This window comes from Arvicola amphibius, chromosome 7, assembly GCF_903992535.2.
Source record: "Arvicola amphibius chromosome 7, mArvAmp1.2, whole genome shotgun sequence".
Taxonomy (NCBI): domain Eukaryota; kingdom Metazoa; phylum Chordata; class Mammalia; order Rodentia; family Cricetidae; genus Arvicola; species Arvicola amphibius.
Window position 1 is genome coordinate 133,611,005 of NC_052053.1, and position 12,583 is coordinate 133,623,587.

Consider the following 12,583-nt stretch of genomic DNA (forward strand, 5'->3'; position numbering starts at 1 on the left):
ATAGCAAAATTACATATAACAAAACAGTTATCAAGCAAGTATTACAGTTACAATATTTAAATCTATTTTATCTTTTATCATAACTAAGGAAATCTATAACTATCTATTTATTCTTCAACTCCATCAAAGACTCCAGAAGGATACAATGCTACCTAAGTAAACAAGAAATAAGTAACTTATAAAACTCTAGAAATGACAGAGACAACTCGCTGCCTGGACAGTCACCCAAAGTTCCCCTGTACCGTTGGGGCATCCATCCTCGGGCTTCAGGCCCACAGTATCCAGCAGACATTTCCATGAAGCAGAAAAATTCCAAAGACAGTTCAGTCACTTTCTGCTGTGTCCTGCAGAACGTCTCGCAGACTCCTTCACGAATCAGGAACCCTGAGAGACCATCTCACCTTTAGGCAAGTTCAGCAGTCTTCTCTCTGCGGGTTCTTTGTGTCCAGTTTATGGAACAGTCCAGCCAAGAGCAGTTTCTTGCCCAAATGGCTAACAAACTCCATAAGTAGCCTCTTCGATGCCCATCTTCCTCTCGAAGTAGACTGGTGCTGCCAGGAGCAGACATGTCTCATTGTCATGAAAAACCCTAAGTTATTAAAAACATTAAATGCCATATTCTGCAGTCTTTGAAAGATATGAAGAATGTCTATCTAACTGAAATATATCTCTACATATCTAGAAAATCTAATAACATGACTACAAGCTTAACTATTATCAATGATTATCCATTAACAACCTATATTTCCTAATTATACATTACAGTTTTTAAAATGAACTACACAATCAAAATAGCTTAATCAAGATCAGAAATACATATACATATAACAAATTGACCTTAAAATCCATACCATTGCAAATTATTCATCTCTATATCATATCCCCCTTTAAATGTTTTTTTTTTTTTTTTTTTTTTTTTTTTTTTTTTTTTTTTTTTTTTTTTTTTTCGAGACAGGGTTTCTCTGTAGCTTTGGAGCCTGTCCTGGAACTAGCTCTTGTAGACCAGGCTGGTCTCGAACTCACAGAGATCCGCCTGCCTCTGCCTCCCGAGTGCTGGGATTAAAGGCGTGCGCCACCACCGCCCGGCCCCCCTTTAAATGTAAAAGAACATTTATAAACAATATTTGGGAAAATGGGCGCAGTTTTTTCTCTCCAAACTGCTTCCTGCTGAATGGGGGCGCTGTTATTTAGGTCTTTCATGGTGTAACCTGTGTGCTAGGTTCCTCTCAGTTGGCAGTTGAGTGAAGTAATTTTTTGAAGATGTTCACAGCAACCTTTCAGGAGGGCGTGGTCTATCATACCATATTGGGATAGAAGCAATCCACAGAGTCTCATCCTCTGTGAAAACAAAAGAAGAAACTCTTTTCCAAAGCATCATGTTCTTAGATCCAAATCCTGAAGTCATACCATTAAAATGTCCATTCTGGTCTAGACTGGCAGCCCATATAATGAAATGTCTCTCTGTATTTAGCTCCTTTACAGTCAAAAATTTCAAAGAAAACACAATAAAATACATAATCCAGACTCTCTGTGAATTTTCCATTTTTACGTGGCTTATTTTCACTCTATCACTTTATTCTGTCTCTTTAAAGACTTTACCCCTTTTTTAAGGCATTAACTTTATTCTCTATATTTTCTTTTTCTCTCTTTTAAGCCTACGTGAGCCATTTAAAGGCCTTCTATGTCTGAATCTTTTCTATTGTGAATCTGTAATTTTTTACTATCCAGGAGCATTTCTTAAAAGGTTAACCACTTCTTAAAATCTTAAGTTGCGCCAGGTAGGGGTAATACGGTACCGCCTGTTTACAGCCAAGTCCAAACCTTAACTGCGCTGTTATCATGGTAATTACGATAGTTCCTGCCTGAGGTCAGCACAATTCAGCGTGGCGGAGCAGAGCCGGAGCCACTCCTGCCTCAGAGCATGGTCTCAGAGAACCTTCTTTCCGATCCCCAGCGGGCACACAAACATCCAGTCCATAAAAGCCACTGAAATGCTTTATAGCCAGAGTTTGCACTGGCGGCACAGCGCAGGAAGCTGCATTTTAAAATGACTCAGCTTTTTTTTTTTGTGCCGCTATTGCGGAAACAGGAGATCTCTCTACAGCATGTCCAGGCAAACAGCAAAAAGCCGTGTTAAACTCTCTCTCTCTTTTATTTAAAGCTTTTTCAGGTTTTTACGTGGATTTGGTCACCACGTTGGCGCGCCAATCTGTAGTGGGAAGCGGCGGGGCTGCGTCCCGCCACCCGCCGCTGGCTAGCTTTACACCCGAAATAATTACACGGAAACTGTATTCTTTTAAAACACTGCCTGGCCCATTATCTGTAGCCTCTTATAGGCTAATTTTCACATCTTCCTTTAACCCATATTTAGTAATCTGGGTAGCACCACGAGGTGTGCCTTACCAGGAGAGATCTTAACCTGTGTCCATCTTGGAGAGGAGCAGCATGGAGACTCCTATGGCGACTGCCTGAAGCGTCTCCCCAACTCTACTTCCTTGTTCCCACAATTCTGTTCTGTCTACTCCACCTACCTAACTCTCTGTCTCTTAAAGGGCCAAGGCAGTTTTCTTTATTAATTAACCAATGAAAGAAACATAGACAGATAACTCTCCTCCATCACCCAAGAGTGGCTGATTTGAGACAAGTAGAAAACTACTACTCTTTATCAGTCTGGGATATCTAAGGATAGCCATATGCAGCTCCCCATTGGGTAAAACAGGCCATGGGCCATGGTTCATGGATTCCTATAGCATTTCAGAGGCATGAAGAATTGGGAGTATACAACCTATTTTCTAAATGTTACCAAGCATATCTACCAAGAGAGAGTTTAAAACAGGTTTTAATTTAAAGGTACTCAGCTTGAACAGTAGCTTACATGTTTAGACCGGGACATCTCAATAGTGACACTCCTTTTTATTTGTTTGTTTGTTTTTTTTGTTTTGTTTTGTTTTGTTTTTTTATTTTAGAGACAGGGTTCTCTGTGTAGCTTTGGAGCCTGTCCTGGAACTCACTCTGTAGACCAGGCTGGCCTCAGACTCACAGAGATCTGCCTGTCTCTGCCTCAAGGGTACTGGGATTAAAAGGTGTGTGCCACCACTGCCCAACTAATAGTGCCACTCTTGAAATATAGGCAGGGGTAATCTTTTGTTGGAGGCTGTTCAGAACAAACCTTAAATCAAGATATAAAACTTCGAAAACTGTCTCTAATTTTTGATAATAGGGTATCAATTGTATAAAGTTCCCTTTTGGGTTAAAGTGTTGAACAAAGTCAGGATTTTTTATGGTCCAAGCTATTAACTTCTCTAACTGAGAGATTTTAACCATGACACTGCTGCTGCTTTGGGCCAGATGACTCTGTTAGGAAAGATGTCCAAGTTCCAATTAAACTGTAGAAAACACCCTGCTGTCTCTGTATTCATCAGTACCACCACTCCCTCTTCTGTAACAACCAAATATGTGTCCAGGCATTGCCAAATGTTTCCTGATGGGCGAATGATTGCGTCCCAAGCTGCTAACCACTGCCTTAAAGCAACTAGAGAGAAACATTAAAGCAAACAGAATTCAACAGACATTTATCATATTCTAATGATTGTTAGACAAGCTTTGTTACAAGGTATCAAATTGGATTTACTACATATTTATCAGTCATTCATTAACTCCATACTGGGAGCTCTCTCAGTCTCTGGGGCAGCCCAGGGCCCAAGGGTATATTGTTGAACACGGACTATTATAACCTAGCTCACAGGATTTCATTAGTTTGGTGTGTTCTTAAAGTTTATGCTTCTTTGTCATGGACAAATGAAACAAGATTAAGACACTGTCTGGATCTCAAGCAATGTGGTGCTGCAAAACTTTGATTTCTAAAACCGAGAGAGCTGACTGCCTGAATTCAAGTACTTTTTATTTCCAGCATGGGTGTTGGGGATTGAACAGACATCTTGTCTCTGCCTCTGCATGTGGATGATTAGGGTTGACATAAATCGAGATAAAATATGCTTCGTACACTGTGTTAGACCTTTCCCCTTTTCTCACGTTAGCAAGAGGCCAAACTCTCTTCAAGGTAAATGGACAGAGTGGTATGGGGTGGTGTTCCTGCTTCTTCTCAGCAAGAGGAACATGACCCTGCTCCACTATACATGTGAAAGAATTCAGTGCCCACAACTAAAATGATTTGCTCAGGCGATACAGCTGGGAAAAGATTATCATATTCTGGAAAACCCTTGATGGCAGGAAATAGCACCTACGTTTGCAAAACTGTTCCCACCAGATCCGGAATCATAAAGCAGAGCTCCTTCCTTTTTCTGTTCCCAGTTCCTCCACTCCCATCCCCAAAGCCCTGGAGTATGACTCTGCATTCTGGAATTTTAACTTGAACTCTATAAATCCCTTTTGGTGGGAAGAGACATACATAACTTAGAGGCATAGATGTAGGGGCCTCACTTGATCAGGTGGAGATGGAGTGGTAAGAAACATGGGGTCTTACATGGAATGCGGATGTGAGATCAAGGAAATGACCTAAGTATCAAGAGACATGAGTACCTGCTGTGCAGAGGTCTGCACAACGGCTTTTGTTTACTGCTCAAGACTTTTTTGTGCACTCTCTTCAAACAGTGACATTCTAAGGTTAGGAACACATGACAAAATTTGGGTCAGTGTGTAGTGAAGTAATTTACACAGCTTGTCCTCAACTTCTAAAGTACAGTGTGGCACAGCACATGCACACACATGTGTATGCGCACACACGCATGCACACATGCACACATGCTCATACTTAACATATATCTGAGTGTGAAGTTTAAATTTTTTTCTGAGAAACTTATTTTTTTTCTGAGAAATTGACTCTATGTTTATTTCAAAACCTCTCATAACTGACCTCAGAAATCGAGAGCTCCTGCCACTTTTGCTCCATCTAGTGGAACACTGACTTATCAATATCTCAGTAACAAGATAAAGGAAAGAACTTCTGCTTTCTATAAACAGTCATAGCATTTCCTGCCACTTCTCACTGCAAAAGTGCACAACATTTATTAAACCATCACCTCACTTCTCTAAAGCACCCTTTCAACCATAAATGTATTTGCCACATTCGTTACGGAATGTTGCTGTATTAAGAAGTGTGTGAGTCCTGTCTGGGAACCCATGGAGCTATATTCACTGAAGAAGGTGATGTCATTGAAGTCACAGATTTTTCTTTATTTCCTAACCCCACCCTAAGGACTTGAAAATATTTCAAAAAAGTTTAATTTCCTCCTTTTAATTTTTTATGAACTGAGCTGCTTTTTTATTTCCATCAGAAATGGAAAATTCCGTTGCAGGCATAGCTTCCATGTCCCTATGGCTGAATGTTACAGAACTAGCACCATAGGCAAAGCTGGCCATGCCCCCGAAGTAATAATAGTGGAGTGTCCTGAACTTATTTGAAAATTTACCTTTTTAAATTATCTCTTGAACCTACTGCAATTTGATTTATCATCTGCCGTTTCAACAGAATAAATGAACCTCTTCAGAACGAACATACTATGGATATTTCTATCAGCGGTGAAGCCTCTCTTGGGAGGGTGCAGTTTATGGGAACAGTAACTTGGGTGGGAAGTAGGAAACCGAGATCCCGGATTTCTACTGAAGGAGTGGAATTCGAGTTCTGCTTAAGCAAGCAGGGGAGGTTATTTTTCAATCATTAATGTATAAGTCAGTCGCACAGCGTTTTGAAAATTATGCTTTGAAAAAATAGATATGGCACACATTTCATTCAGTCAAGTTTAATTTTATAGTTACGTACTCAAATAATTGACAGAAAAATAACTTATCTCTATGCTGCATCTTTTTAGTGACTGTGGATACAGTCAGCAAAATATTACTTTTAAATGACTTAAAATTGTGTGCAATTATATTACCAGGATCGTCAAATAAAATTGTTTTTCCTCCAAGTCTCCAGACACCGTTTCTATTGCAAGAATGCGGAACTGGAAAGAGGGGCTCATTACTTTCTCTGTTTTGTTAGGCGCCATCTAGAAGTATTATCTGAAGCGCAGTTCTCTGCTGGCAGATTAACTGATGGTATAGCATTCTCTTCCTCGCAATTACATCCTTTAAGGATGTGGCAAACCCCTGTTGCTAGTACTGAAAACGAACTGGATTCCTTGGAGCGCCAAGGACCCACTGTGTAAATCTTAACCCTCAGCTGCTAATGATTTTCACGGGGAGTCCTTTGAATGCTACCGCTTCAAGTGAGATACTGGTTGAGCTTGACGTCAAGTTGCTTTTCAAAAATTTTCTTTCTCCCTTCCTTTTTCCCTCCCTACGTCCCTCCCTCTCTCTCTCTCTCTCTCTCTCTCTCTCTCTCTCTCTCTCTCTCTCTCTCTCTCTCTCTCTCTCTCTCTCTCCCTCCCTCCCTCCCTCTCTCTCTCCCTCCCTCCCTCCCTCCCTTCCTTCCTTCTTTTTTTCTTCTTTTCTCTGAGGACACAGAGTTGAGCGAAGGTAGAGAAACAGCTTTCCTTTTTGTTTACACTTTCATTTTAAAATAGTAGTGAATTAAAGAAAATACATTGAAGTGTAACTTCAGGTTGCTTTCTTTGATGGGATGTTTCACATTATCCTCATTGAAAACTCAGAAACATTTCAAAAATGTTCCTGGAAATCTTGCATTATTTTATAATTTAGTATTTTTTTCAAACCCATAAGAAGAAACAAAGACCAGCATTTTTTGTTATAATTAAAAATAGAATTATTATATTTAAATTAAACTTTAATTCAAAATATAGCAGCAGCAGAACACTGTCAAAGTCCAAGTTAGTAATGCTGTACCTATTGTCAAAGAGAACCAGAATTAAAAGGTTTGTGGAGAATTTTTTAGCTTAAGAAGTCTTAAAAATAATGGGTGAAGGAACAGAACTTCACTTTGTATCCCTGAAGAACTTTGTTTTGACATTTTGACTATCTGCTTCTAGCTAAGTCTTCTCTCTCTCTCTCTCTCTCTCTCTCTCTCTCTCTCTCTCTCTCTCTCTCTCTCTCTCTCTCCTCTTTCCTTATAGTAACTCTTTTCGCTGCTCATCTCCATTTCCATTCCATTCCCAATCAGTTGTGTGTGTGTGTGTGTGTGTGCGCACGCACATGCGCACATGGGTCTCTGCTTTTTGAGACACGATTATATAAAAGGTTATACTGGGAATCTTGGTTTGTTGTTCTAACTTGATAGCATCATGAGTCATATTGCTAGAAGAAGTGCTGCCCTGAGTATGAAGTGTGTATTTCCAGGAGCTCAGTGTTAGAAGGGGACAGTGTTTCTTTACGTGAAACCAAAATCAAACTTAAAAAAGAAAAACAAAAAAAAAAAGCCGAAGGATTAATTCAATGCGATGTCCCTCGAAATTCTTGAATAACAAAACAAAACAATAAGTACAGAAGTGCTCCTTTCTCAGGCAGTACAATACATTACCTGGATTTGCACCTCCACAGACTGTGCTTCTCAGTTATTAGATGATTTTCACAGTCGAAAGATCAACTGATTTCCAAGAACTCTTAGTGCATTATATTCTCAGAATGAGCTATGAAAACCAACTGAATTATCTTCAGTAAAGCAATCTATATCTAAATCTATGTATGTGAGAGTATACTTATGGAAGGCACTCGTGCTCATTTCTGATACATAAAACCACACAATAAAGAAATTCATCAATAATTTGAAATATTATTTAGGCAATCTGAGGCTTCCTCAGAGGAATAATCTTCCATTATGTCTGACATCAGTGTGTTACCACATCTGCAGTTAGTCAACTCATTATTTTATGACTGTAAACCTAAGACCCAGTTTACACAGAGTAACATGTTGATGTGTATTTTTAACATTTACCTTTTACCCAAACCTATTATGAAATTATATCAAGTTATTGCACCTTTTCTCAGATGTATCTCATCTTTGTTGTCATTTTTTAAAATCCACTTTGATTTCCCACTGTGGGGTTCCAAGAAACATTCCAAAGCAATGATCAGAAGGGAAGCTCCACAAACATTAGTCAAAGCAGGAGTGGGAGACTGTACTAAGCACATTCTTCCCCAGTTCAAAGCTAATCTTCCTAGGGAACTTTTCTCATGGTCCCTGCTTCTTTCGGGACTTTCTTTAGTCCTCATACACAGGAGGTACCTTTTGTCCATCTGCTAGGTTTTCCTTCTATACCTCATAATTCGCTATATTATGTAGTTCATTTATTGGTTGTTTGACATCTTATTTGTCCAGTTTTATCCTTAGCATGACACTAAAATGAATATTATTTTAGAGTACTTGATATGTGCCAGACATCATTTCACGAGTATGAACTAAAACTCTGATATGACATAAACACTTGATTTCAAAGTGCATAAAGGCTAAGGGATGCAAACACGAGGAGAAGACCCTCCAACCCTGGGATTACTGTGTCTGGAGTGACCACAAGAGTCAACGTATGGAGCAGAGGTGCCCAAATCAGGGTCGGGAAACTGATGAGTTTTGCTGAAGTTCCATCCATGTTTAGACCTATGGAAGAAACTGGAGGCAGCCACATGGGTGGTTTTCAGTCCTAACAAAGTGCATCAGAGATGTGTCATGAAAAGGTAAAGAAGACAAGAAGGACAGAGAGGCCAGAAAAAAAAAAAAAAGACTGAGAAACTAAACCTGTGAGTTTCAGGAGTGAAACTTGACTTCATGTCCAGGGAAATATGGAAATGGGAAAGGCCTTCCTCCTGGTCTCTATGATTTAAGCATTTGGCTACCATTGGGACAGACTTGAAACAAAACTAAGAGAGATTTGTAATTATTTACATAATTACATGATATTTATTGAGAAATATCTGAGGCCTAGTATGGGGACACACAGATGTGAGCCTGTTACCCTGGACTAAAGATCAAGAATTCGAGCTTATTTTTACTCTTTCAAAGTTGTTGACAACAGGTGTGTCTACACACCCTGACCTAGGGTGTGGTTACTTGGTGTTTTGGACATTAAGATGATCCACAGAGGTGGACCACTGTACCCTGACCAAAGGTCACAGAATTTAAGCCTATTCCTGCTCCTTCATTTGAAAACAGGAGGTTTGACGTAGGGACTGACTGTGGTCTAGGGTATATTAGCTGCATACCCTGACCAAAACATCAAAATGCCTTACTCAGAAAATAATAGTTTGGTGTTTCAAGTATTGAGGCAAATAACTGTTATCCTTGTCCTTTGTGTAATGGTAAAACAATTTTTTACCTTCTTCCCCCTCTCTTTGCATTGGAGTATAAAAGTCTATAAAAATGTGGGCAAACTCGGTATTCAGCATCCATTGCCTTTTCCAACTTGTACTATCCTGTGTCTGTGTTTCCTTCATGTCTCTGTTCTTCCTACCTAACATTTCTGATCCTCGCGCTCTTACCCTGGAACGTACAGATCTGTCATAGATGGAGAGCAACGTAAGTCACCTCAAAATGTGGCTTATGACAGGACAGAACAGGGAGAGATCTGTGGAAAATGTGGCTGGGACAAAAAATAATAATTTCTAGCAGTGACCTGGATAAAAATGCAGAGCAAGGTCTATAGTAAGGCGGGTGAAGGAGTCACTTTGGGTACAAACTATAAAAAGGTACAAGGGAAACTGAGCAATTAAGACGAGCACTGTTTAGCATGCTCTATGAAAATTAAATGTGAAAATGTCAGTGCTGGAAAAACACCCAAAATTTCCAAGAATGACAGATCCTGAATTCTTTAAGTATTTATAGAGAAACGAGCAGTATCCGCATGATGTCCCCTCTGCTTTACACTTGCAGAATGTCTTTCCTTGTTCTAAACTGTGACTCACCTTGGAAGCCGAGAGACAACACCAGCTGACATGGATGTCAGAATATCATCCAGGCGACCTGGTGGCTTTCCCTTGAGAAACCAGCTGAGGATTAGTTCAAGCAGAATCAAGGAGATGAAAAATGGAGTTGCCTAGAATGGAGATTCAAGGGAAGAGATGCTACTCTGTTTTCTTTGAAATCTTTTACATTTTCTGATCAGTCCTCTGATATTTTGTAAAGCAGGAGATGATCTATATTTATACTACAGGTTATTTCCAAACCAATGAGCAGGGAAATTTATTTATTTTAGATATACACTAAAGATATGTTAAAAACATACCATGCAATTTGCAAATGAAATGAAAAAATAAATATAATTATCACTATTATGCCAGGAGAATAATTAAAATCAGGAAAGAAATGCTCTGAGTTAAAGGAATTACATTTAAAATTAGATAAACCTGTAAGAGCCTATTTTCTGCCCATGAACAAGCCAAACTCACTCTAAGAGAACTCCTTTAAAATGCCCTCAATTGGAGATTTTAAAAATTAGGCTTTCTAGAACTACTTTTGAAGGAAACATGAAAGTAGTAAGAAGAAAAACCAAGACTCTTAGCAAACAAGCTAATCTCCTGTGCTTGCATCACATCAACATTTCAGTCATTCAAAACCAGCCTACAATTCACAATCCCAGAAACCCTAGACAATAATCAGTACCCTAAAAGAGACATACGTGGATCTAATCTACAGAAAGTAGAAAAAGACAAGACCTCCTGAGTAAATTGGGAGCATGGGGACCATGGGGACCATGGGAGATGGTAGAAAGGGAGAGAGAGGATGGAAAGGGAGCAGAAGAAAATGTATACCTCGATTAAATCAATAAAGGAATGTTTTAGTTATTCAGCTACGATTCTGTGCTTTGTAATAATGAGTATTCAACTACTGATCAATCTATATTAGACTATATATAATTTGCACAGTAATAATTGTTGAAGACAGGAGTGGCACATTTTTCTTCACTGGATAAACATGGCGATATCAAATCTCAAAAGCAATATGGACTTCAGTCATTTGGAAACAGATAATGAGTCTGAAGTTTGAACTCCCAAGAGCATGCTCTGTGATGTCATTTTTTTCCCTGATTCTGTACTAGGCCTTGTTGTAGAAACAATGTTCACATGGTTGGGAACATCAATGCTCAGACTCTAATTCTGTATATTTCCACTTCCAATCATAGCCAAGCAACAGAAGTGAAAAATGCCTCAAAGGCTTGAAATGTTTAAAAAAAAATGCTTCAAGTTCAAACTTAAGAAGTTAGAATTATACTGAGCCAGGCTGTGCATCCTTCATTCTGCAGAAGTACTCTACCATTTAAAGAGGAAATACCTTCCTGGAGGCAGTGGATAAGTTAAACATTTTAAAACAAAATTGTTACAATGCTTACCGACATAGTATAACTATTTAATACTTCTTTCCAATAGCTTCCATGCCCAGGAAAACTTTGAATTTTTTTTCTCATATTCTATAGGATGCACAGGGGATTTACAGACAAAAGATGTAGAGATTGTAGACAAATTGAATTCTCTAGAAAATTGAACTTGTTTCATGACTATAAGAAATTGAAATTTTATGATACTGTAATAATTTGAAGTAGGAAATTGAATGAATCTCCAGGATCTGTTGAGTTTATGTTGCAAAAAAAAATAAAGAGTAAGAGAAGCTCTTTCAAGACAGCCTCACCTTTTTAACATAATCAGGAACCTCTTCGACAGTTTGGAAGGTGGTTTCACTGGGTTTCATCATGTAAAACATCACTCGAAAACCCTGGGAAACTGAAACATTGTCTTGGTCTCCTGGGCTCTTCATTTCTGTCCGCCTGATTTCTAGCTGGAGATATTTGGTAGAAACCCAAAACTGAACGAAGAATAGGCGCTGGGCAGCACAGAGCGAGCCTTGTCAGAGCAAAGCAAGGCACAGAGCTCCACAGGGACATCGGCCAAGAGCAGTTTATATGCACAGACACCGAACGCGACAAGACTAAGTTCAGAGTTCACTGGCTGACTCATAGGAAGCAGAATGTCCCGAGAGAAGGAAAACCCAGAAAAACAAGCACACAGTGCAGTTTGCCTATAGCGTGTAAGTAACCTGTCAACAACAAAAAAGAAAAACAAATAAATAAAACACATCCAGTTGTATCTGGGAAATGAAAGGGAAAGCAGATAAACCAGCTTTATATACACAGGGGAAAGGGCACTCTCATAGAGTGGAGTCCAAAAGTCAGATTACAGGAACAACATTATGTTTTTTTTTTTTTTCCTAAACAGCACGTCTTTGAATTTGTTGCTTCTTCTCTGACTCCTGCCTTTGAAGAGACATGGAGTCTGACAGTCAGTTGATGCCCCTAAATTGGAGAACTTGTGTATTTCTGCCTCTGTGTTTTGACTCTGTCATGGGAACTTCTGAATGTTTTGCAAACCAGTCCAGAGCCACTAGGTTTATTGCATAATCTGTTTAGTGGAAACTTACCTGTTGACAATTTCTCTAGCCTTCTTGTCTTTAAAGGGACTCCCTAAGAAAACTCTCAGGGGTTGTCATGAGACCTCACCTGGAGCTGGCACACTGAGCTAAACACCCTGTACTCTTTTGGAGGACTGGAGGGCACATCCTTGACTGCACTGGCAGGGAAAGTATAGTTCTTGCCTGAAAAGTATGAAATTTGTCAGCAGATATAGTTATCATGGCGTACTAGAAGGAATATTGTGTGGACCCTGACATTCCTTTTCTTGTGAGAAA

At 39.3% G+C, this 12,583-nt stretch overlaps 1 protein-coding gene across 1 annotated transcript in view; it reads right to left on the bottom strand.

The window, feature by feature from the left end:
- Nucleotides 1–11,990, bottom strand: part of Agmo (alkylglycerol monooxygenase) — a 261,705-nt gene extending 249,715 nt beyond the window's left edge. Inside the window, exons 1-2 of the mRNA XM_038337485.1 lie at nucleotides 11,531–11,990; nucleotides 9,811–9,941 (exon numbers count right to left, since the gene is read on the bottom strand). Of these exons, the coding sequence (XP_038193413.1) occupies nucleotides 9,811–9,941; nucleotides 11,531–11,656 (257 nt within the window). The 5' untranslated portion in view covers nucleotides 11,657–11,990. The remainder of the gene's footprint in view (nucleotides 1–9,810; nucleotides 9,942–11,530) is intronic.
- Nucleotides 11,991–12,583: the final 593 nt, after the last annotated feature.